Source organism: Echinops telfairi, unplaced genomic scaffold (genome assembly GCF_000313985.2).
Source record: "Echinops telfairi isolate 266 unplaced genomic scaffold, ASM31398v2 ScPeMD7_1;HRSCAF=3_0, whole genome shotgun sequence".
In the NCBI taxonomy this organism is placed as follows: Eukaryota; Metazoa; Chordata; class Mammalia; order Afrosoricida; family Tenrecidae; genus Echinops; species Echinops telfairi.
This window is the reverse complement of record NW_022103896.1, coordinates 42,661,629-42,684,019: the sequence shown is the minus strand read 5'-3', so window position 1 is coordinate 42,684,019 and position 22,391 is coordinate 42,661,629. Positions and strand designations below refer to the sequence as shown.

The 22,391-nt window shown below is 46.6% G+C and overlaps 1 protein-coding gene across 1 annotated transcript in view; it reads left to right on the top strand.

Moving 5' to 3' along the window:
- Positions 1-11,135: 11,135 nt before the first annotated feature.
- Positions 11,136-22,391, top strand: part of PTDSS1 (phosphatidylserine synthase 1) — a 45,931-nt gene continuing 34,675 nt past the window's right edge. Inside the window, exons 1-2 of the mRNA XM_030888556.2 lie at positions 11,136-11,203; positions 11,590-11,681. Coding sequence (XP_030744416.2) covers positions 11,136-11,203; positions 11,590-11,681 — 160 coding nt within the window. The remainder of the gene's footprint in view (positions 11,204-11,589; positions 11,682-22,391) is intronic.

Below are 22,391 nucleotides of genomic sequence, written 5' to 3'. Positions count from 1 at the left end.
ATCACGACGCAGCCCAGTCCTCTGCATCCCCTCCAGCCGACCGCATGAATCATCTCGAATGCACCATTCTCAGCACACGCGCGGTACACACACACACACACTGCTGTAAAACCACAGTCAATACCACCAGCAGACCACAGCACCACACGCGCCCAGACCCTTCCCGTGGAACCACCCCCCCTCCAGGATTCAGCCCTCCACCCCATGCACACAGAATGCACACGTGTGGTGCCCCAAGCCTTCCTTCCCCACGCAGCAAGTCAGGTAACAAAACGCTGTCCCCATCCTCACACAAAACCTCCCTATATGCCACCCCACGAACTGCCTTCCTAGACACACACTACAGCACAGCTGATCTCCTGCAACGGTGCTTCAAGACCACCCACCAGTGCTCACACCCTGCCTGGTTTACCTAATGTGTGTGCTAAAAGAGATAGGGAAACAACGTGTATAGAGGAGCCTGGTATGTAGTCAGTGGCTTATATTGTGTAGGTGTGAATCGAACTTACAAACGCTCTTGTCCCCTTGAAGACAAGTGCGTGAACACCCGTGCGCATGCGCACACACGCAAAGCATGCCTACTATACACCTGTTCATACCATCTACCTATCCCAACTTTATTTTGGTTGGAAACAAACACAACAAAATCTGCACCCGTTTAATAACTTACATGAACAGTTCACTGACGGTGGCTCCCTTTGTCATAGTGTCACCTCTACCCAGGGTCTCACCACTGTCAACTTATACTCCTGCCCCTTAGCGTTCCCATATGCATTTTAGAATTATTGCTCTCAGTACAATCTCGTGTGTGCCACGCTCTCAAGGCAGACCTTATTTATAGAGATAGCTTGTCCTTTTGTTTAAAGATGACTTTGTAGGAGAGTTTTGATGCAACATTTCAAAAGTTGTTTCCGGGCTGTAGCTTTGGGGGTTTCTCCAGTGTCAGTGTATCCAGTGAGTGTGGTTTCCTCCTTTTGGTAAAGATCCATCTTTAAGGTCCTGTTGAGATGAAGACTTTCTAGAATGGTAGGCGGAACCTTTCATGTCTTCCGGTCTCGTGCCAGCTCCACTCTTGCCATCCACATCATGTATATCACTGAACACGTGCTTGCCCATCTTCTAATTCCCAGCCCAGGAAATGGGTATTTCACTGAATCATAACAAGGATACATACCATCGTTCTTCACAAGAATTTCTAGGTTTTTTGGAATGAACCTCTTTGTGGAAAGCATGGCATGCCTACCCCACACCATTGTGGCTTAAAAGACCATCCTTGAGTAGTGCAGTGTTGTGCTCAGGTCAGTGCTCTATAAATGATGTTGTTCTCCTTGAATGAGGAAGCAGTATGCTCTGTAATCGAGAAGAATAGAGATATGGGAGATGTCGATATCGTTTTGATTAAATATCATACAAGCCTGTTTTTTATTAGCTCAGTTTAGGGCCTGTAACATCTCTTAAGCAGCCCTGGTGGCACAGGGGGCCAGCAGTGATGAAATTAGTGAGGGTGCGTCTACGGAAATGATAGCAGTAGTTATTTTAAGTAATGAGAAACAAGAATGAGCAGCTCATGCCAACTTTTTACCTTAGATTTTTTAAATGCCCATTTATAATACAGAAGGCCATAATCTGGAATTTCCCCACTTCCAGTGTGTTGTCCCCTCCCAAACTCCAAATTCTCTGCCATTGAGTCAATTCCAACTCATATAAGACAGAGTAGAACTGCCCCTGTGGGTTTCTGAGAACTAACTCTTTAAGGGAGTAGGAATCGTCAACCTTATCCTGCCAAAGGCCTAGTGGTTCTTAATCGGGGCCAGCAAAAGGGTAAAGGGCTATATTCAGTGGTTACAAGGATTGGGAGGGAAGTTCTGTTAGTGAGCAGAGGATACAACTTCTAAATGCGACCTTGTGGTTAGCATCCCATCCAATGAGTAGCCCACGATGCCACCCGGGCTCCAATTCTGTCAACCAAACCAAACTCGCTGCCATCCAATTACGACTCGTAGCAACCCTACGGGATAGGATAGAATTGTCCCAGTGAGGTCTTGGGGCTTCAGGGGAGTAGAAAGCCTCATCTTTTCCCCCCAGAGCATTTGGTGGTTTCGATCTGCTATAGTTGTGGTTAGCAGCCCAGATACTAACCACTACTCTACCAGGGCTCCGTTCTGCCAAAGCAGGTGACAAATTATAGTGATGAAAGTACTAGAACCGAATATGAGATTGTCAAAAGTAATAGAAGAAGAATTATCTGAATCTCTGACTATGTCCTTTTCTACAAGTGGTAACAATGATATAAAACCAAGCAAAACCTGACTCAGTGTCATGGGCTCACTTCTCACTAATGGGGATCCTGTAGGACAGGGTAGACCTGGCCTTGTGGGTTTCTGAAACTGTAACTCTTCACGAACCTAACTCTTTACCTCCTCCAGCCTCCTCCTCCAACATAGTGACTGGTGGTTTCCAAGTGTTGACCTTGCAGGTAGCAACCACATGCATAACCACTCCACCGCTAGGGTTCATTGTGTGAAATTATAGAGACCACGTACTGCTCTGAGATTCCGATTGGTTTTTCTATTACTTAATGACAAGTTCTTACAATTCACATTTATTATACTTTCACCACTACAATTTTTCTATCGCTTTGGCAGAATGGAGCCCTGGTGGGCTGTTCTGGAGTCACTGAGTCACAGTCCACTTGATGGCCACGAGGCTTAGAGTTTGAGTGTCTTACTCCATAGAGATGGTGAGTAGTGGCTTAGGTGAAGGCTGTTTACTCTGTGCCCTTCCTGGTGATTATCTCTAGTAATGATTGATTACCTTCTCTGTATTTTGTAACAGGGCTTTTAGTCCACTAGCAGTTTTATAGACATAAATCTAAAAGTGTGTTTTGCAAAGACCAGTGGTCTAAGAACAGGAGATAAGACTACTTTAAGGTATCGTTTTACCAGTATTTGAGAAAAAGTACCTGGATATAGAGACCCAGGGAGAGTTTAGGATTGAGAGGGATTACAGAGCTCCCCCAGGAGTCTGAGGCAAGTTTAGATTTGTCAAGTAGTTCTTTTGTTAAATAGTAACTGGGCCAATTCATGTTAAACCTCCTGTTCCTGTTCAAATCTCCTGCCCCTGTCACCTTCAGAAAATAAAGTATTTTTCCCTAAGTTTGGAAAACACAGTCCGATTTTAGGATGAGTTTTTATGATTAGACACTTTGGTTTATATGTTTGTTTTTAAATTTATTCAGCCAAGGTCGGGCAAGGCAAACCTTCGCCTGGAGCTCAGTATAATTACTGAGGTACCTGTATATTTACTCTGTTTTCAGAAATTGATAAACTTGGAAATACTGGCCTCTGTTTCAGTCAAGCTTCAGATTTGAAAAGACTTAAATCCCAAAGCACATTGATAGCAGCCCACCTTCTCAAGAGACGCTCAGCAGTGAAACCAGCCTCTGTGAGCATTTGATTAACAGAAATCTAAGCACCTGATTACCAACTGTAAGGTTATAGGATCAAACCCATCCACAGGTGTCTCAGGACAAAAGCCTAGTGGTTTGTTTAAGAAAAGTCACAGCAGGAAAACCCGCTGGAGCACCATTCTGCTCTGCAAAAGATGGGGTCAGCATGGGTCTCAATGGACTTAACTGCTCTGCACTAGTTAACCTGGGTAGATTGTCTCCTTGCAGAAGTGCCACTCCTACGGGGTTATCCACTTGTCTCTGCTAGGTTTCTCCTGGATAAAAGACCACAGAGACAGCTCAGGACAGAGGAAAGGCCTACTTACATTCCCTTATCACACCAACTCTCCAGCGAATCCACGAGCCACAGTTCTAACCTGGGGCCTTAGGCCCCCTGCACTTCCTTTCCCTTGCTGTCTTCCTTGGTGATAGCTGCCCTCACGGTAGAACGCCCCTGAGAGCATGTGCCGTGACGGAGTAGAACTTCCCCCAGGCTATCTGGTCTTCCCCTTCAGAGCTGCTGTGGGTTCAATCACCATTTGGTTGGAAGCCACTGAACTTCAGTTCAACTCTCTTATTTTGAGCGTGCCCAGTAATTGTCACCTTAAAACTGCCATGTACTTGGTGTTTTCATACTGTCCGTGCTGTTAGATGACAGGGTTCAGTCCCACAGGCATAGTGCTGCCTTAACGAATGAGCCTTATTGCCAGTTTTCCCGTACCTCCGACCTCATTGTGTTAATCGTGTTCAGTCACTTAAGTTTTTAATCTATACAAGTCAATAATCTATGTATTTTAGTCTAAAAAGCTGTCATACATGTGTACTTCCCTTTTCTCCACTGTATTTTAAATTATATACCAGGAACTAAATTAATGATACTATCAATAGAATTATATGCCCCATAGGGATGATTTATAAAATTATCCAAAAAAATAATGCTGTCTCTAAAATGGACCAGGGATATATATAAAATGTACATATATGAACGGCTTTTGAGTTTGCACTTCATTGTAAGCTCCAATCTAAGAACAATTAGCCTTTAGGATGTAGCCCTACTAAATAGTTGCCTTCATGAAGAGATCACTGAAAATAGAGGTGCTACAGCAAACTGTAGTGAAGAAATGAGATGGTGCCCAACGATCAGAAAGAATAACATCTGGGGTCTGAAAGGCTTGTCTTAAAACCAGCAGCCCTCTAAGTGAGGTGTCAGCTAAGTCCACATGAAAGAAGCACATCAGTCTGTGTGAACCAAGGATTGTATTTTATAAAAACAAGACCAGAAGAAGAAATTGTATGAGAGCTTAAATCATGAGCACCTGGTTTTGAGAAGGCTATGGAAGACAGTGAAGGCTCAAAATCCATTTACAGAGTTCCCATGTGGATTAAGCCTCCATTATGTCCTCTCTGGCCATCAGCAGAGATAGGAATAGTCTTGCTATCAGTCAGAGGGCATTGGAAAGTGTATTAATGCATATGGAGTTAGGATAATAGTTAACACTTTATTATTTGTTACTCCCTTTTTAATCCATTTTAAATTTGTTCTAGTTTTTATTATTTTTTATTTTCTTTTGGGTTGAGGGTTTTCTGTTTTGTTGTTTCTGGTTTGGGATATATATGTGATTTTCTTTATATGAACCCCAGGTAAATCTATTGTATTAGTCTAGGTACTTTAAAGAAACAAATCCACAGAAGCTCATGTATAAGAGAGAGTTTGTATAAAGGTTAAATGTGCATCAAGAAAACATCCCAGCCCAGTGCTGCCCAAGCCCACAAGTCCAACATTAACCCATATGTCCAACACCAGTCCACAAAGTCCTCCTCCATCTCACAAAACAGACACAATGATGCCGACTGCAGGAGGAAAGCCAAGTCACTGAACTTGCAAGCATCTCAGTGCTGGCAGGGGTCTCCACACAGCTGCTCCAGCACCCATGGCTGCATCGGGGTTAGGTCCATGTGGCTTCTCCTCAGGGATGTCTTGCAGGAAGTGAGCCTTGCCAGCTAAAGCAGGGAACTGGCTAAGGCAGCTGCACCCTGGTCCGACCATCAGAAAGCAAGAGACCCGAGAACTAGAAAGGTGAGGCTCACTGAGCCATTTATCTCTCCGCCCTTCAATGAACCCCACATGTGTTTATCGGCCAGGTTGGCACAGTAAACTAACTGCCTCATCTACAGAGACAATAACTAGAGTAATAATTTCTTTGGGTTATGGCAGGGGATGTTGGGGGGGAAATGGGGAGTCAATGAGTACAAGAATGAAGAACATGCTCTAAAATTGAATGTGGTGATGATTGTAAAAACCTTTTTCAAAAAGTTTTATTGACATAGAAAGGAACCCTGATGGTGTATTGGTTACTCATTGGGCTGCAGCCTGCAAGGCCGGCGGTTCAAAAACACCAGCCACTCCAAGGAAGACAGACGGGCTTTGTACACATGTAAAGAGTTACAGTTTCAGAAACTCACAGGGGCAGTGCTGCCCTGTCCTATATAGTCACTATAAGTTGGCATGATTCAGTGGCAGAGTTTCATTGGCATATAATTCACATATTACACAGTTCAATAGTTCAGTCATATTAAAACAGTTTTAGAACATTTTTACCTTTCTGTACTCATTGTTATTAGCTCCCCATTTCCTACCAACCACCCCTGACAACTCTTTTTAATATGTTTAAATCATTGAGTTGTAAAGTATGTGAATTATGTCAATAAAACCATTAAAAATTTCCACCCAATTCATTAGCGCTAAGTACTTAAATAGTTCACCACTTGCCCAAATAATGCATCTTACCTTATATAAAATCAGCAGAACCCTGGTGGGGCAAGGTCAACAATTCGAACCTATTGGAAGCATCAGGCTTTCTGCTCCCTTAAAGAGATAGAGCCTCAGAAACCCAAAAGAGGTGGTTTTTGCTCTGACCCACAAAGTCATTATGAGTCAACTCCGGGACAATGAGTTTTATGTGAAATTATACCAAACCCAATCAAACCCATTGCCATCAAGTCAATTCCAACTCACCATGTCTTCCCTTAGGACCGAGTAGAACTGCCCCATTGGATTTCCAAGTCTATAGATGTTTATAGAAGCTGACTACCACCTCTTTCTCCTGTGGAGCAGCTGGTAGGTTTGAACCACTGTCCTTGCGCTTAGTTAGCACCCACTGTACCATGAGGGTTCCTCTTTCTCCACCAGGAAAGACTCTTTGCTTGGACCATTTGCATTTCCCTTGGAAAAAGTCTCCTGATAACCCCTGATTTGGTTATTTCTTTTAAGTCATCTTGTTCTCTCTCCCCGGCACCAACAATATTGAGTGAGTAGCAGTGGTTCTCAACCTTCTAATGCCAGACCTTTTAATATAGTTCCTCATGTTGTGGTGACCCCCCCAACCATAAAATTATTTCCATTGCTACTTCATAACCGTAATTTTGCTACTGTTATGAATCGAATGACCCCTGTGAAAGGGTCGGTCGACCCCCCCGCCCCCAAAGGGGTTGCAACCCAACAGGTTGAGAACCGCTGATCTAGAGGGACTGTATACTGAGCCAATGCAAACAAACCCTGCACATGGACAAGGACTACCTTGTCATTGGGCTGCGTGCCCGGGGTGGGGGGCAGTCAGCATGCATCTTTAGCATGTCTGCTCCCAAGTGACTACCTGAATCGTACTTTAAAATTTTATCTAATATATACCTTAATGTTGGGTATAAGGGCTTGAGTAGAAAGAAATGTTTTGGAAATGATGACAACATATGTACAAATGTGCTTGATACAATTGTATAGATTGTTATAAAAGCCCCAATAAAGTTATTTATTAAAAAAAAGTTGGGAATTTAATATCCCTAATACAGTTGTGGCATAGTGGCTACTTGTTGGGCTGTAAGTGCAAAGTCAGCAGTTCGAAACCACCAGCCGCTCCAAGGGAGGAAAATGAGGCTTTCCACCCCCATGAAGATTTAGAGTCTGGGACGCTCACACGGTTAGTTCTACTCTGTCCTCTAGGCTCCCTGTGAGTTGGAATGAGCTCGATGGCAGTGAGTGAATACAATAGGAGCAATCTCAAGTTTGGGTAACAGAAAGGAAAAATGCGCCGTTAATTTCATTAGACTTCTGTAGGTCCTTAAATATTTGTTATTTGGTTACAATGGAGTAGATTTGACTACAAGGGAGAACTGCCGAGAAACCATCGCCTCTCAACACTCCTTAGTGAGCCGTCTTCATTCATGTGCATCTATTTTTAAATAATTGTACCTAGCATTTTAAACAGAATCCTATCACCAGATGTAGAATCTGCTTACGTGGAGATTCAATACCGAGGTGGCATCAATGGTGAGGCAAGTTCCCACCACCCAGTCTCCTCAGCAGCCAGATCAGAGCTGCCTCGAAAACCCGGTTGGGCACAGTTCTACTCTGCACATACGGGGATGCCTTGAGTGGCAGTCAGCCTAGTGGCAGCTGAAAATAGAACCATGATTCTGTGGCCCCGGATGTTGGGAGTTTGTGCATCTCAATGAATCCGAAGCCAGGAAGTCTGGCTGGGTTGCCTCCTCAACCCTCGGGTCTGGCAACCCAGGAAATTCGCTCTAAAAGTTCAGCATTCCGAGTTCCATCCAGGCCAAGTCTCACATCGAGCAGCACATCTTTGCCAGGCACCATAAACCTCTAAAAGCTTAATAGCTTCCTTAGCAGCTATCTCGCTTCTCCATTTCCAGGCCTGAGCTCAGCACTGCCCTTCCCCCTTTGGAATGGCCTGGCCTCAGTTCCGTTTCCATCCCATCTATCCCTCCTCCACACTGCTGTCCCCCCATGACCTTTTTACAGCAAAATCGTGAGCTCATGTGCCCTTGGCATACTGTGTGGGCTCTCATCAGCTGTAGCAAAGGGCTGGCTGGACTTGCATTCTAGAGCCTGCCTGCTTCTGCTGTCACACACCCAGCAGGCCCCGATGACCCACAGGGCCACGGGTTCTGACTGGAAAGAACCTATGGCTCCTGGCTCTGTTGGCCAGCCCCATGACCCCTCAAGTTCCTGGCCATGGTGACTGTGCCCCACCCAGGACACCTTTCATTTTTATCCCAGGATGCACAGGGAAAGCAATGTTCACATGTCTCCAGTTGCCTTTATTAAGGTTTCTCATTGCAACACTGGGTCCTCTCTCAAGTCACTTGAGGACACAGGTTAGCTTAATTTCCCAGTATTCCCTGTGCAATTGGTGCCCATTGAGTCAGCCCTGACACACATTGCACAATGTCACAACCAACGCCTGGGCCTGAGGTATCCCCTGACCAGCTACAGATTGGATGACTGTGGTCCATAGGGTTTTTATTGGCTGATTTTTGGATGTGGATCACCAGGCCTTTCTTCCTAGTGCACCTTAGTCTGGCAGCCAAGCTGAAACTTGTTCAACATCCTACCAACATACATGCCCACGCGCTGTACTGGGTGGAGTCAAACTTGCATCTCCTGCATGGGGGCAAGAAGTACCTTGGCACCATCACTGCCCCCACAGCCCCGAGGACAGGCACCTAGTAAATCCAAATGAATCTAATGCAAGAAATCTGTTATCCATTTCTCCCAAAGAAAAATGATCCCATCCTCTTCTGTAATTCTTAACAGGAGGTGGTGGTGGTGGTGGTGGTGGTGAGAAGATAGGGCTACAGGGGGAGCAGGGGTCACCACTTTGTATAAAATGAAGTGAATGGAGCATTCATAGATGATATCAAAGCTCCGCTTTGAAACTCGGAATGGGATTTTCCATTGGGGATCCTTAGCACTGACTAATAACTCTTAAACTCACTGCCATTGATTTGATGCTGATCCATAGTGACCCTATTTTTTCCAAGAAAAAATAGCCCTGCCTTTGGTTTCAAACTGCTGACATTGTGGTTAGCAGCCCAACAACCATGGCACCACCAGGGCTCCTAGTGACTGGTTTATGAAAAAAGACCCAATAGGTTTGTTTTTTGGCAGATATCTGTGTTTCAAGGAGACCTGCTAGAGATGAATAAATGATGGTGGTGATGGGAGGAGGAGGAAATGAGCCATTTAGCAGCAGTGCACATGGTGAGGTCGTGGTGGCATGGCATTCTGGGAGAAAGCTCCTCCGGAGACCCAGAGAGAATGGGCAGGACTTGCAACTTTTCCCGAGGTGTTAGACTCACCGCCTGGAGTCTGGTTTTAACATGGACACAGAATCTATCTAAACGTTTTTATGGTCAGATGTTAAAATCTTTCTTTTTTTAACCTCTAGGCTTAAAAAAAAATAGTATTTTTCTACTTTCAGGACAGTCTTTCATCTCTGGGTGTTTGCCAGAAGGATTCTTTGCAGATACCTCTATTGATCTCTGCTGACCCTCTGTAGAGGGGCAGGAAAGGCCCTGTGGGCAAACCCTGCTGCTTTGGGCTCTGACCGCTTCACGGTTCCTGCGTTGCTTGGCCCACTCAGCCTCATCCTTTTGCTCATTCGGTTTTCTTCTTACTGTGAATATATATATGTACACACACACATCTAAAACAAAAGTGTATCGTGTTAACTACTTGTAAGTGTACATTTGAGAAGCGTTCACTGCCTTCACCAGGCAGTTGCCCCATCTCTACTATGCATTCGAAAAAGTTTTGATCACCCTCGAGGAGCCCTGGTGGCAATGCCAGTTAAATGTTGGATTGTTAACCACAGAGTGGTTCAAACCCACCAGCATCTCCAAGGAAGAAAGATGAGGCTGCCTGTCCCTGTAAAGATTTACACCTTCTAAAACCCTACGTAGGGATAATCTGAGTTGGAGTCAACTCGATGGGTGGGTTTCATTACCACCAGCAGGAACTCAACCTGTGAAGTCGAAACTGCCCATCTCCTTCACCCCCACCACCAATAAGCTTGTCTCTGTGTTTGCCTGTTACCTCGCGCATTCTTGCATCCACTATATTTAGAATGTCTGCTATGTACTAAGCACTATGCTGAGTGCAAAGGCAGGAATGGGGGGATGGGGAGGACAGGAATGGAGCGGTGTCCAATACTAGCTGAAATGACAGCGTTGCTGTAACTGTTAATTAAGTAGGTGTACTGTTAGTGGTCAGGGGTGTGTCCATTAGCAAGCGCCCCAGGTACTTGTGAAGTGTAGCAGGTAAGAGGAGCCCAGTTTCCTAAGTGTGCATGCTTATGTCAAATTGGTGAATGTAACCGTCTCCAAATGGAGCCAGCCAGCTGGAAGTGCTGCACCGCCATCCTCCCACTCGGCCACGGTGGGTGGGATTACGCCAGAGTTTCACTTCCTTCAAGGAAAGATAATGCTCACTCTGCCATCCCTGCAGAATTGCGGGGCAGCTAAGTACAGTACCAGCCTGGAGAGTGCTTGGAATGTTCAGGTCATTGTGACATCCCCCCAAAAGATGGAGCACACATGTTGTATAGCAACCACCACATCTCATGCTGGTGGGATTTTGGGCCAAGCAGGAAATACGTAGCAGGTCCTGTGCAAGGTGACAGGTGTCCTTGGCCGGGACTGAACTGTTTGCAGCCTGATGGAATCCCCGGGTGTGAATCTTAACTGCAGTGCCTGCGGTTCTGATCCCATTTGGGAACAGGTGGTCTGTTATGTTCATGAGGCAGGATGGGTGTAGGGCATCTTTTGAATCAATTTCTTTTGCGTTGTAAGAAAGATGAAACAGGCAATTGGGAGCAAAGACAGGAGAGAGATGCCAGGTCACGTGAAGCTCTCCCAGGAGAGCGCCTTGATTGCCTTCTTCCTGCGTGATCCCCAAAAGTGCATTGGCCACAGCCTCGGTCTGGTACTTGGGTTCTATGACTTCATGGAAGTCATCTTTCCTTCGCCTTAAAAGCAAAAAGCATTTCAAAATAAGCCTTCCTTTTGCCACCCTGAATATTCTCTAAAAGAACCATGGATTCCAAATACGCGTCTGAGCATCTTGGTGCATGAGTGTGGCAGTTGCCTGCCCGACACGAACTAGACTGTGTTATCAGATGTTTTTATTTGGGGAAATGATCATGGCAAAGAAGTTGTGTGTGTGATTTCACTCATAACAAAGAGTGAGCAGCGCCCCACTTTTATCATGTAGAACAATGACTCTGAGGTCTACTAGTTTGGTCTGACGAGGAATCCTCAATGTTTTGTTTTCTTTCTATTTTCAGGGATGATTCTGGCCCAGAAGACAACATCTGGAAGGGCATCCTCTCTGTCATTTTTTTCTTTCTCATCATCAGCGTGTTAGCTTTTCCCAATGGTAAGTGGTCATGGCACCCGGCACATGGCTTCTGTGCTTTGGGCTCTCCTGGCGTTTGTCAGATAGGCCGAGTAAGAAAGACAGAGGCTGAGTTTCGTGTAGTAGCCAGCGTCACACAGGCTCTGGAAGATCAGGCTGCCGGTCCTGTGGCTCCCCAGCTCTGCGACCCTGCCGAGTTCCCGGGCGCTTGGTGCCTCGGTTTGTGATCTGTAAAATGGCTTCACGGTAGGTCCTGCTGCAAGGGCTAGCTGAATGTGAATGCATGCTGATGGCTTTGAACAGGGACCGACAGACTGGCAGCTCTCAGTAAGTGTCAGCTACTACCCTGGCTGCTGTTTTTATTATCAGTTGAGTAATGAAATACTCCATTACTGCTGAGTTACACCTTCTTTTCACTAAGGACGAGGTCAGCGCTGTAGTAAGTATTACTTAAGTCGTTTGTTGTCTCAAGTGATCTCTGATCACAGTGAACTCTTTTAAATCGTTATGCATTCAGGATATAATTCCTTTCAGAGTGCGTGGGGCAAACAACAAGAATTACTGGGAGTTTTCGCTCCCCTCGTCGTGATAGTTAGGCAAAGCCTCTTTTTTTTTTTTTTTGAAAACCAAGTTTGGGTTTCTGCTGTCCTAAAAATCCATGACTTTCTCCTTTAGTTGTCACTTTAGTTTGTCCATAGTCCCGCTCAGTGCTTCCTCCCTAGAATATTCGGTGCCTGTTCTGTGTTATCACTCCTCATGCTCTGTACGCCAGTTAGTGTACATTGATGCTGTTTCGAAATTATTCTTCAGTCTACTGATGAACGGCGGTCTACAGCCCCCACTCAGCTTTTAAATATCATGCTTTAAAACATGCATTTCTCGATGATTTATAAATTACTGATTATTTTTTTAAATTTTCGTATTTTACACCATCTGCGGGGTTCACAAGGGCGGGAGGGAGGGGACAAAAAGAGCTGATAGCAAGGGCTTAAGTAGAAAGAAAATGTGTTGGAAATGATGATGGCAACATATGTACAAATGTACTTGATATAATTGATGCCCGGATTGTTATAAGAGCTGTAAGAGCCCCCAATAAAATGATTTATTAAAATTTAAAACAATTTTAATAAATAAACAACATGCATTTCTCCTACCCCTTCCCATACAGTGTAGAAGATCCTCATCGGTAATAGCTTCAGTTCACGATAAAAGACACTGATGGATGCTTGAAACGTTATCTTAGCACGGCCTTCAGACTTCCAAGATGGCGGCAGTAGAACTTTGTTCTCTGTGCTGACTTACATAGCACAGTGCTTGCCAGGGGGTCGCGTTTGCTGGTAGTCTAAGCGGCAGGAAAGAACCCTTCAGTAAGAACACCCTGGCTCTTGAGGCCCCGAGGGAAGGAGTCTCTCGATGGCCGGACGATCTGGGTTGGTTCCCTGAACTCTTCCATTGGTCTGGCTTTCACAGCCCACCTTTTCAGTGACATTTCTTTCCGTAAGCGTTGTCTGCCCCTGCTTGAGGAGTGTAGGCTCTGACACTGTCGCCACCGGGCCGTGAAGGTGCATGTGATGAGATGGATGGGTGCAGAATGATTTCCTACTGACCCTGCTATAGAATGGGTTTCCTAGGAAGAGCTGGCAGGGTCAAAATAGCTGTAGACTTCTTTCTGCAAATAAGAGTCGCTCTTGGTCAACTCTTCTTTCCCTCCCACCTCTTAGCAGAGATTCGAAGGGCCGTATGGGGAGGATACAGCCCACCTCCTCCAGTGTGGCTCTGCAGAGGGGGTAGCCAGTTGCAGCATGAAACCCAGTCCCCATGCCTGGTCCTTGTGAAGGCTCGGACTGGTGGCCTGAGCTCAGACCCCAACATTAGGCTGACTGCCCCCAAAGTCCCAGGGGCAGGTGCTAGGAATTGGAAAAGGGGAGGAGGTGACTATTCAGGTAGCAGACGGCTTGCTCTCCTCCCCAGCCTTCAAGTCTTTGTGCCCTTGTGTCCTCAAGAGTGTCTGCTGAGTGCTTCTTGAGCCCCACCTGCAGCCATGACCGTGGTTGGTCTTTGCCCTCCCTTCCTGCTTCTTTCCCGTCCCGTCCCGTCTCCTCCTGACCTATCTTCCCTCCTCATCCCCTGAATAAACTTGTATCAAAGCACAGTTCAGGCTCAGGTAACTGCTCATTCCAAAGGGTATCAGGTGCAGTCTTTTAACTCTTAAGCTTCCCTTGGCTATGTTAATTTATTGCCGAGTTCTTAGTTTATTTTTGGTGGTGGTGCTTTTGCTTTTGGCTGTTTTGATGATATATTATTTTTTTTGTTATCCCTGTTGAGAAATTCACATAACAGAACCGGTTCAACAGTTTGGACCTGGTCGTTTCAGTGACATTGATGACTTCTTCAGGCGCAACCCCTCCCCAGCCTTCTTTTCCAACGCGCCCTCCTTCCTGAACATACGCTCACTGCTCCCGCTGTTTTCAATCTCTTCTTTCAAGAGTTCCCATATGGTTCTTAAAAGAACACCGTATGTATTCATCTGATAGGTGTGGTGCTGCCTTTATGAACCAATGTTACTGGAATTTTTGCCCTATCACCAATCAATGCTGTTTGTGTAAACAGTGTTCAGTCACGTAGGAGTTCAATCTGTCCAGGTCACTAGACCCATGGATTTCAGGCCTACACTTGTATCATCTCCTTTTCTCAACAGTGATTTAAATTCCATCCCATTGGCTAAATGTATGACTCTCTCAGTAGAATGACCTTCAGCTGCAGGAGGATGACTGATAATGTTCTCTTAACATAAAATGACAATGATGTCTCTAAGGTGAACCAGAGATACAGAGGATCCATAGATAGACAAATGAGTTTGGGGCTCATACGTCATTCTGGCCCCAGACTAAGAACAAATAGTTCTGTGGAACGGCCCTGCTTGATGCTTGCCCTCACAAAGAGACCACTGAAGGTCTGGGTGCTTCAGCAAAAGAGCACAGTGCTTGTGTTAGTCTGGGTACTTTAGAGAAACAAATCCACAGCAACTCATATATAAGAGAGAGTTTTATATAAAGGTTTAACTGCACATCAAGAAAACATCCCAACCCAGTGCTGGCCAAGCCCACAAGCCCAACATTAACCCATTAACCCATATGTCCGATACCAATCCACAAAGTCCTTCTCCATCTCACAAAACACGCAATGACACCGACTGCAGGAGGAAAGCTGAGTCAGGGAATGTGTAAGCATCTCAGCGCTGGCAGGGGTCTCCACACAGCTGCTCCAGCACCCGGGGCTGCATCGGGGTAGGTCCATGTGGCTTCTCCTCAGGGATGTCTTGCAGGAAGTGAGCCTTGCCAGCTAAAGCAGGGAACTGGCTAAGGCAGCTGCACCCTGGTGCGACCATCAGAAAGCAAGAGACCTGAGAACTAGAAAGGCGAGGGTCACTGAGCCATTTATCCCTCTGCCCTTCAATGAACCCCACATGTGTTTATCTGCCAGGTTGGCACAGTAAACTAACTACCTCAGTGCTCCAGGCAGTCGTGTTTACTAGGTAAGCTAAAGTCTTGTTTGATTTTAAAAAGAATTCCGGGGGATGTATTTGGTTAGAGTTCTCTGCTTATCTCAGGGAAATAGTTTTAGGGATTTGTCTAGCTGCTCTGGGTTCTTTGAGAATTTGAACTTCTGCTCTACGTGTCCCTTTTGATGAATATCCTTCTGTAGAATTTGTGGTCAACATGTCCAGTAGTTGTAGCAGGGCACTATCCAGTCAATCTGTTTAATCTCTCCATGGATTTTGGGCCTATACTTTGATCATCTCCTTTTCTCAACAGTGTTTTAAGATAGGGGGAACATTGCCACATGTTCCATTTTTTCCTCCTATTCTTGACTCCCCTCCCTGCTGCTGCTGCTCCAGGAAAATACAGCCCCATTGTTTTGCTTTGGATGGCTGCTTGCAGACCTCAGGACCTACCCCTGGAGCTTCTGGAGGTAGATCAGACACACTCAACATGTTGCTTAGCCTCTTAACTAGTTGTCCATGAAACCTTCCATCTCTGACCCCACAGACCAGATCTCACGAGGTCTTGGGTTGCCCATTAGCAGCCTCAGCTGCTGCCCTTCTGTGGGTGGTGGCGTCTTTGCCAGTTCAACTCTCGAGAGGTAGACAACCTGTTGACCGTATTTACATGACCCGGCTGTGCAACCCTCCCTTAAATCAATGTGATTCTTGTATGACTGGAAACCGAGATGTGGTGCTCCGTGTACATGCGGTTACTTCTTCGTGTCTTGTAAAGTTCCTCCTTTTGTGTGCTTGTTCCTTTCCTATTTCGGAGTCCAGAGCCACCGCGGAAGTCAGTCAGGATTCCAGAAGGTTGGTCTTGGTGGGTCGTCACTCAGAGTCGTGCCATCAGTGACGCTCTGGCAGGAGCTGCCTTCTGGGGCTTGTCTGCAGATGTCGTCTGATGAGGCCCAAGGCCCTGAGTGTCGGGATTACCTTCCCATCTTCAGTGCCTCCTGCTCCTTTCTAAGATTCCCCAATGAAGTCCTCCTCTCGCAGCGTCCACTGCGCCTGCTCCGCCTCTCCTGGGGGGCTGTGCTCCTGGCTTCCTTTTGTGCTTTTCTCCACCTCCGGCGTGGGTGATCCCTGAGAAGGGCAGGGAGGAGCCATGAGACAAGTGCTCCAGCAGCCTGCTCAGCGTCCTGACACCTGTGGGGGTGGGGCAGTTCATCACAGGAGGGCCCCCAGCTCCCTCTTGTCAGCTTGGTGTCACTACCCTGCCTTCCAGCATTATCTTTTACTCGGAGAGTTGTTGCCCTGGTCACACTTTCCATGAACTCTGTTGGGTTGGGTTTTGGTCTCTCTTCCTGGGTGACGTGTTTCCCTCACCCTTCAGTCCTCTTCCATACGTCGCCTGTACCTAGCAGGCTTGTGATCTTGCCAAAGGGGCGTGGTGGAGGTGTCTCCCTGCCTTGTTGCCCATGAGCTGATGGGTCTGACAGTGGCTAGCAGACGGAGCTGAGCCCCGCCCTTCTCATTTCCTTCTCTCCTCGGAGTCGGGATTGACGTGATGGCAGTGAGTTTCCTTTCCCTCCTGCTTTCCCTCCACCCGCACTGCCTTGCACACCCTGCTTGTACATTCCCACACCCACGCACACATGTGCGTGGGCTCATGCACTCCACATGTTCCAGGTGGGTTCCTACACGCCGCTGGAGAATGAGGATGGAACTGAAGCACCCCATGACACGGATAGATGTTGGGGACATGATGTTGCGGGAGGTCAATCACAAAAGGATAACTGTGGTGTGAGACCACTGTTATTGTAAAAGGGAAAATGAAGATAATGGTTGTTCATGTCAAAAGAAGCACACATTGATGGCTTCCAGGGGGTGAAGGGGGAAGAGAAGCCACAGGCTAGCAGGTAGACTGGTGTCAGCTAGGTGAAGGGGAGATAATATACTATAAGAGGAGGAGGAGGAGGGGAAAGGAGGCAGGTGGTGGGGACAGGACAAGCTAGTGGGAAGTTTGATAGGTTGTTTGAGTTGTTGACTACAAAAATGATCTGAAATGGTACCCCCTACCTAAAAGACAATAAAAAGTAAAAAAGATTGCAGGTGGATATAGAAAAAGACTGGTGGTTCGTAGGCAGCAGGGATTGGAACAGTAATCAGGGAAGGGATCGCTTACTCCTTTTGTAACCATTTGCACATCGCAAACATGCCATGTTTACCTAGATTTGTTTTCTAAAGAGACACATTTCCCACTTTGTGTAAGAATAGTAAATGTTTCCACACTCAAGAATGTTGCCACTGAGTATTTCTACGTGACTGGAGATACGTGGAGCCCTGGCAGTACAGATGGATTAGTGTGGGGCTGCTCACTACAACGTACCTTTAGGGACAAAGGGGAGGCTATCTTCTTCTGTCCAGATTTCAAGAGTTACAGCCTTGGGAACCTTCCAGGTTACCGTCAATCGGAATTGACTTGATGGCAGTGTGTTTAGTTTGGGGGACCCCTGGTAGCATGGCAGATTGAGCACCTCAATGGTAGTGAATTTATTGTTGTTCTTTTTTGGTTGGTTTACTTGTCTGGAGCCCCTGTTAGGTATTATTAGGTAAAAGTTAGACTTTTAACCATAAGGTCAGTGATTCAAACGCAGCAGCTGCTCCGGGAGAGAAAGAGGAGGCTGTCTGCTTCATTTTTACAGACGTGGGAACCCTTTATAGGGTCGCTCTGACTGTGGGTTTCCTCATTTAGAAACCCTGATGTGTCAGGGGGAGAATGCTCAGTGGTAAACCAAAAGGCTCGGCGCCCGTTGGGCATTCTCCGCCCTATACTGTCACCATGGGTTGGAAATGATGCTGCAGAAGTGGCGCTGTACTTGCCTCGGAGCCTTGGAGGTTCTGTGGTTAAGCCCTTGACCAGCAGCCCAACGTTGGTGGCTCTAACCTCCGGCTGTGACCGTCCGCTTCCTTCAAGACGCAGAGCCTAGGAACACCCCCTACCGGGCACTTCATCTCTACCCTCAAGGGTCGCTGTGACTCACAAGTGACTCTGGCAATGTTTTTTTCTCTTGTCTGTAAGAAAAACACAACTCTCCACTTCTGAAGTAGTATTTGAAAAGCGGGAAATACTGGCACTTCCCACTTTTGCTAAGTTTATTTGTCTTCCTCATTTGACTTCTTTCTTCTTATCCTTTTATTGTAGGCCTCTTACAGGTCTTGCACCAATCCATACATCAACTGAATCAAGCACATTTACGTTGCCATCATCATTTTCAAAACTTTTTTTTCCTATGTGAGTCCTTGGTATCAGCTCCCCCCCCCCCCCCCCTCTGAACCCTTGATAAATTATAAATTATTGTTGTTTTCATATCTTACACTGTCTGCTGTCTTCCTTCACCTACATTTCTGTTCATCCCCCTCAGAGGGGGCTGGTTATGTGTCCATCGTTGTGATCGGTTCCCCCTTTCTGTGCCTTCTACCCTCACCTTCTGCTTACCCTCATGGTATCACGACTCCCCTTATTGTTCAAGTGGTTTCTCTGTCCTGAATTCTGTGTGTCAACAACTCTTATCTGTACCGGTGTACATGCTCTGGTCTAGCCAGATTTGTAAGGTAGAACTGCGGTTATGATGATGGTGGTGGTGGGAACATTAAAGAACTAGAGGAATGTTGTGTGCTTCGTTGGTGCTATATATTACACTCTGGCTGGCTCATCCCTTCCTTGTAACCCTTCTGTGAGGGGATGCCCACTTGTCTACAGATGGACTTGGGTCTCCACTCTGACCCCCCTCATTCGCATTGATATGATTGCTTCTTTTGGGTCTTCTGATTCCTGATCTTATGGACACACAAGCTGGTGTGCTTCTTCCATGTGGGCTCTGTTGCTTCCCTGCTAGATAACCGCTTGTTTAACTTCAAGCCTTTAAGGCCCCAGGCACTATATCTATTAATAGTCGGGCACCATCAGCTTTCTTCACCACATTTGCTTTTGCACCCATTTTGACTTCAGTGATTGTGTTAGGAACGTGAGCATCGCACAATGCCAGGTTATTAGAACACAGTGTTCTTGGGTAGAGGGAGGACATTTGACTTCTCTGATTCAAGATACTGCTAATTATATTATCACAGGTTTGAAGACAATCTAGAACGTCTACTTTCTGTCTTCTTCAAGAACGAGAGGGACCCTGGTGGTGGTGTCGTGGTTACTTGTTGGGCTGCTAACTGTCAGGTCAGCAGTTTGTGACCACCAGCCGCTCCAAGAGAGAAAGATACAGTTTTCTACTCCTGTAAAGAGTTACAGGCTCGAAAACCCATGGGACAGTTCTACCCTGTCCTGTAGGGTCACCCGTTCAGAGTCGGCATCGACTCGATGGCAATGAGTTAGACTTTTTTGTTTTAAAGAAGATAAAATATGGTCTGCTCTCTCCCTGTGCTGCAACTTTTTTTACTGGGGGCAGTACGCAGTTTTCTTAGGTTTAAAATTTGCTTGCAGATCGTTTTATTCACCTTTGCCGGGTTTTCCCACAGCGGTTCTAATGTCGCGACCCTTTCATACAGTTCCTCCTGTTGTGGTGACCCCCCAACCATAAAATTATTTTCATTGCTACTTCATCACTGTCATTTTGCTACTGTTATGAATCAGGCAAACCCTGGGAAAGGGTTGTTCGATCCCCAAAGGGGTCACAACCCACAGGTTGAGAACCACTCTCCTAGAGGAATGTAAAGGTTCAGAAGAATAATCAGGAGGTGAATTTTTAACTCTGAGGGCCTTCCCCAGGGGCAGAATTCTCACTAGAGGGTACAAGTGTGTAGCTCTTGGAAGGCAATTTCTGACATTGTCCAAAGAATTTGCCCCTCTTCCCTAAGACCAAGGAGCCCAGGGGCAGAGTGGTCTCTGGGCGCAGTAGGCTGCTAGCCGCTCTGGCGGGGAGAACGGAGACTGCTCTGAAACTGCAGGCCGAAACTCTCGGGCAGTTCGTTCTCGCTTCACTCGGGTCGGTCGCTAAGCGTCAGAATCAACTCCGTGGCAGTGAGTCTGGTTTTCTACCCGCAAGACTACGTTAAAATGGCAACTGCCAGCAACAGCCAGGCCTTAATTTAATTAGTCAGAGCGATGACTTTCTGGTGAATCAAGCACTGATCCGATTTTGTAACATTTGAGGTAGTTTTTTGAGTATCAGCTCATCTCATGGCAAAGACATTCCATTTCTGTCCCTTTTGAAATTAAACATGCTCTTAATGGCTGCTTGAAAGCTATGTGGTCTGCTAGTGTCCAGAGGTGGATGGAGACATTCCAGGTTTGGGTTTTATATGTACCTTCTAAGAAAAACCACCATCCAGACCAAAAACCACTGTGCTCCTTCCTGCGCAAGGAGATGAGCCACTGAACCCGAGAGCCAGGCTCTCATCACTGTCGGCCGCCAGCTCGAGGCCCTGGGTTCACAGCCAGCCTGCACACCGGAACGGAATGCCCACCAGTCCCTGGCCGTTTCCTGCTCAGGCTGTGGATCTTGAAGGTCTCGACTGGATGATCTTCACAAGTCAATCTCCAGACCTTTCTTCCTCCTTCTCAGGAAGCTCCACTAAGCCCTGTTCCACACCCTAGCAGCTCTTAGTGGCGGTGGACTGGTCTGGAGTCAAACCCAGGTTTCCAGTATGGAAGGCGAGCCCTCTACCATTGAAGCACGAATGACATCGGAAAGAAGGGGGAGGTAGGAGGCCCCCTCCCGCCCCCGCTCCCGTGGGAAAGACACCTTCGTTAGTTATCTCATGTTGTAACGATGACAGACCTCTGAGTGCCAGGCTGTTGGCAGGTGGCATCGGTGGAGCAGACTTGAAAGAAAGTGACTGTTCACAGGGTGCCAGAGGCCACGTCGCCCACATGCCCGGGCAGGTTCTTGCCATGGAAGCAAGGGCTCGCCCCTTGCTCTGAGGACTTTCAGGGTAATGTCTTCCTAGAGTGGTCAAATTGGGGTGGGGTTGGTGGGGGTGGAGCAGGGGTCTAGGCAACGTGGACACAAGTCTTGCGATGTCTTAACCGAGCAATGCCAGCCCCTCTTTGTTCATTAAAAAGTAAGATGATCTTAGCAGTCCTGCTGGCTGACTGCCTGGAGGGCCCAGCAGTGAGTAATGCTACTAGAAGGTGCTTTTTAAAGTGCTGCATTAAAAAAACACCCGAGAAGTGGGGGTGCTCGCTGGCCTCACACTTTGGAAGGTGGCAGAGTCGATGGCCAGGATAAAAGCCTGGCTTGGGTTTTGGTGTTAGCAGGGGTCACTTTCCAGTCTTTGCTTTGTCTCCGGCTGTCGGCAAAGATGGTTCCCACCTTTGGCTCTGGGCAGTCTCTGATATCTGAGCATCTCAACTGTGCATGTCCCTGCTAGTCATCCCAGGAGTTCCGGTTTTCCCTGACCTTGCCTTTGAAGGCTACATCTTTAACCCAAATGAGTCTTAAACCCTCCCCTACTGCCTGCCTTCGGATTATCGAGCCACCTCTATAAACTCCGCAAGTTGATTTCCCAGCACTCAGGCAGGTGTGCTCCTGATGCTATAGCATGTCAGAACTCAACCTCTTCCTCTGGAGCCGACTGCAGCCTGATACATTTACAAGAAAGCCCATCGGTGTAGAACCTGACCGACTGGAAGTGAAAATCTGCTCACTGTGTGACTGCAGACAAATTCCTTATGCCTCAGTGCTCTTATCTGTGAGCTTAGAATGAGGATAGCTCCTATCAGGAGTTAACCTTAGAGGTGGAATGTGCTCTTAGCTTACTACCTGAGCAGTCAGAGCTCTGGAAAATTCCTTTATTGTTATTATTCCTACTGAGACTGATGTTTACAATATGGTTTTTAACTGGAGCCTGGGCTTGGAATTCTGTTGCAAACCCAATAATCAGTCCTGAAATTTAGAGTTGGACCTTCTACAAGGCCATCATTGGGAAGGCGGGGGTCTTCTGATGCATCTGAGGTTATTTCATGGTATAGACAAAGTTATTTTATTTCAAACCAGCCAGCCACTATTAAATAAGCCATTCATGGTGCCATCAACCTAACCTGGAAGAGGAAATTTGGACAAGAAAATCACTTAAAAGATGGCAGTGTGAGCCTTCAGTTTTCTTTTTTTTTAAATAATACTTTATTGTGTGTTTTTTTAAAATACTTTTCATTGGGGGTTCTTACATCTCTTACCATAATCCATGCATTCCTCCAGTGTGTCAAGAATATTTGCACATATGCCGCCATCATC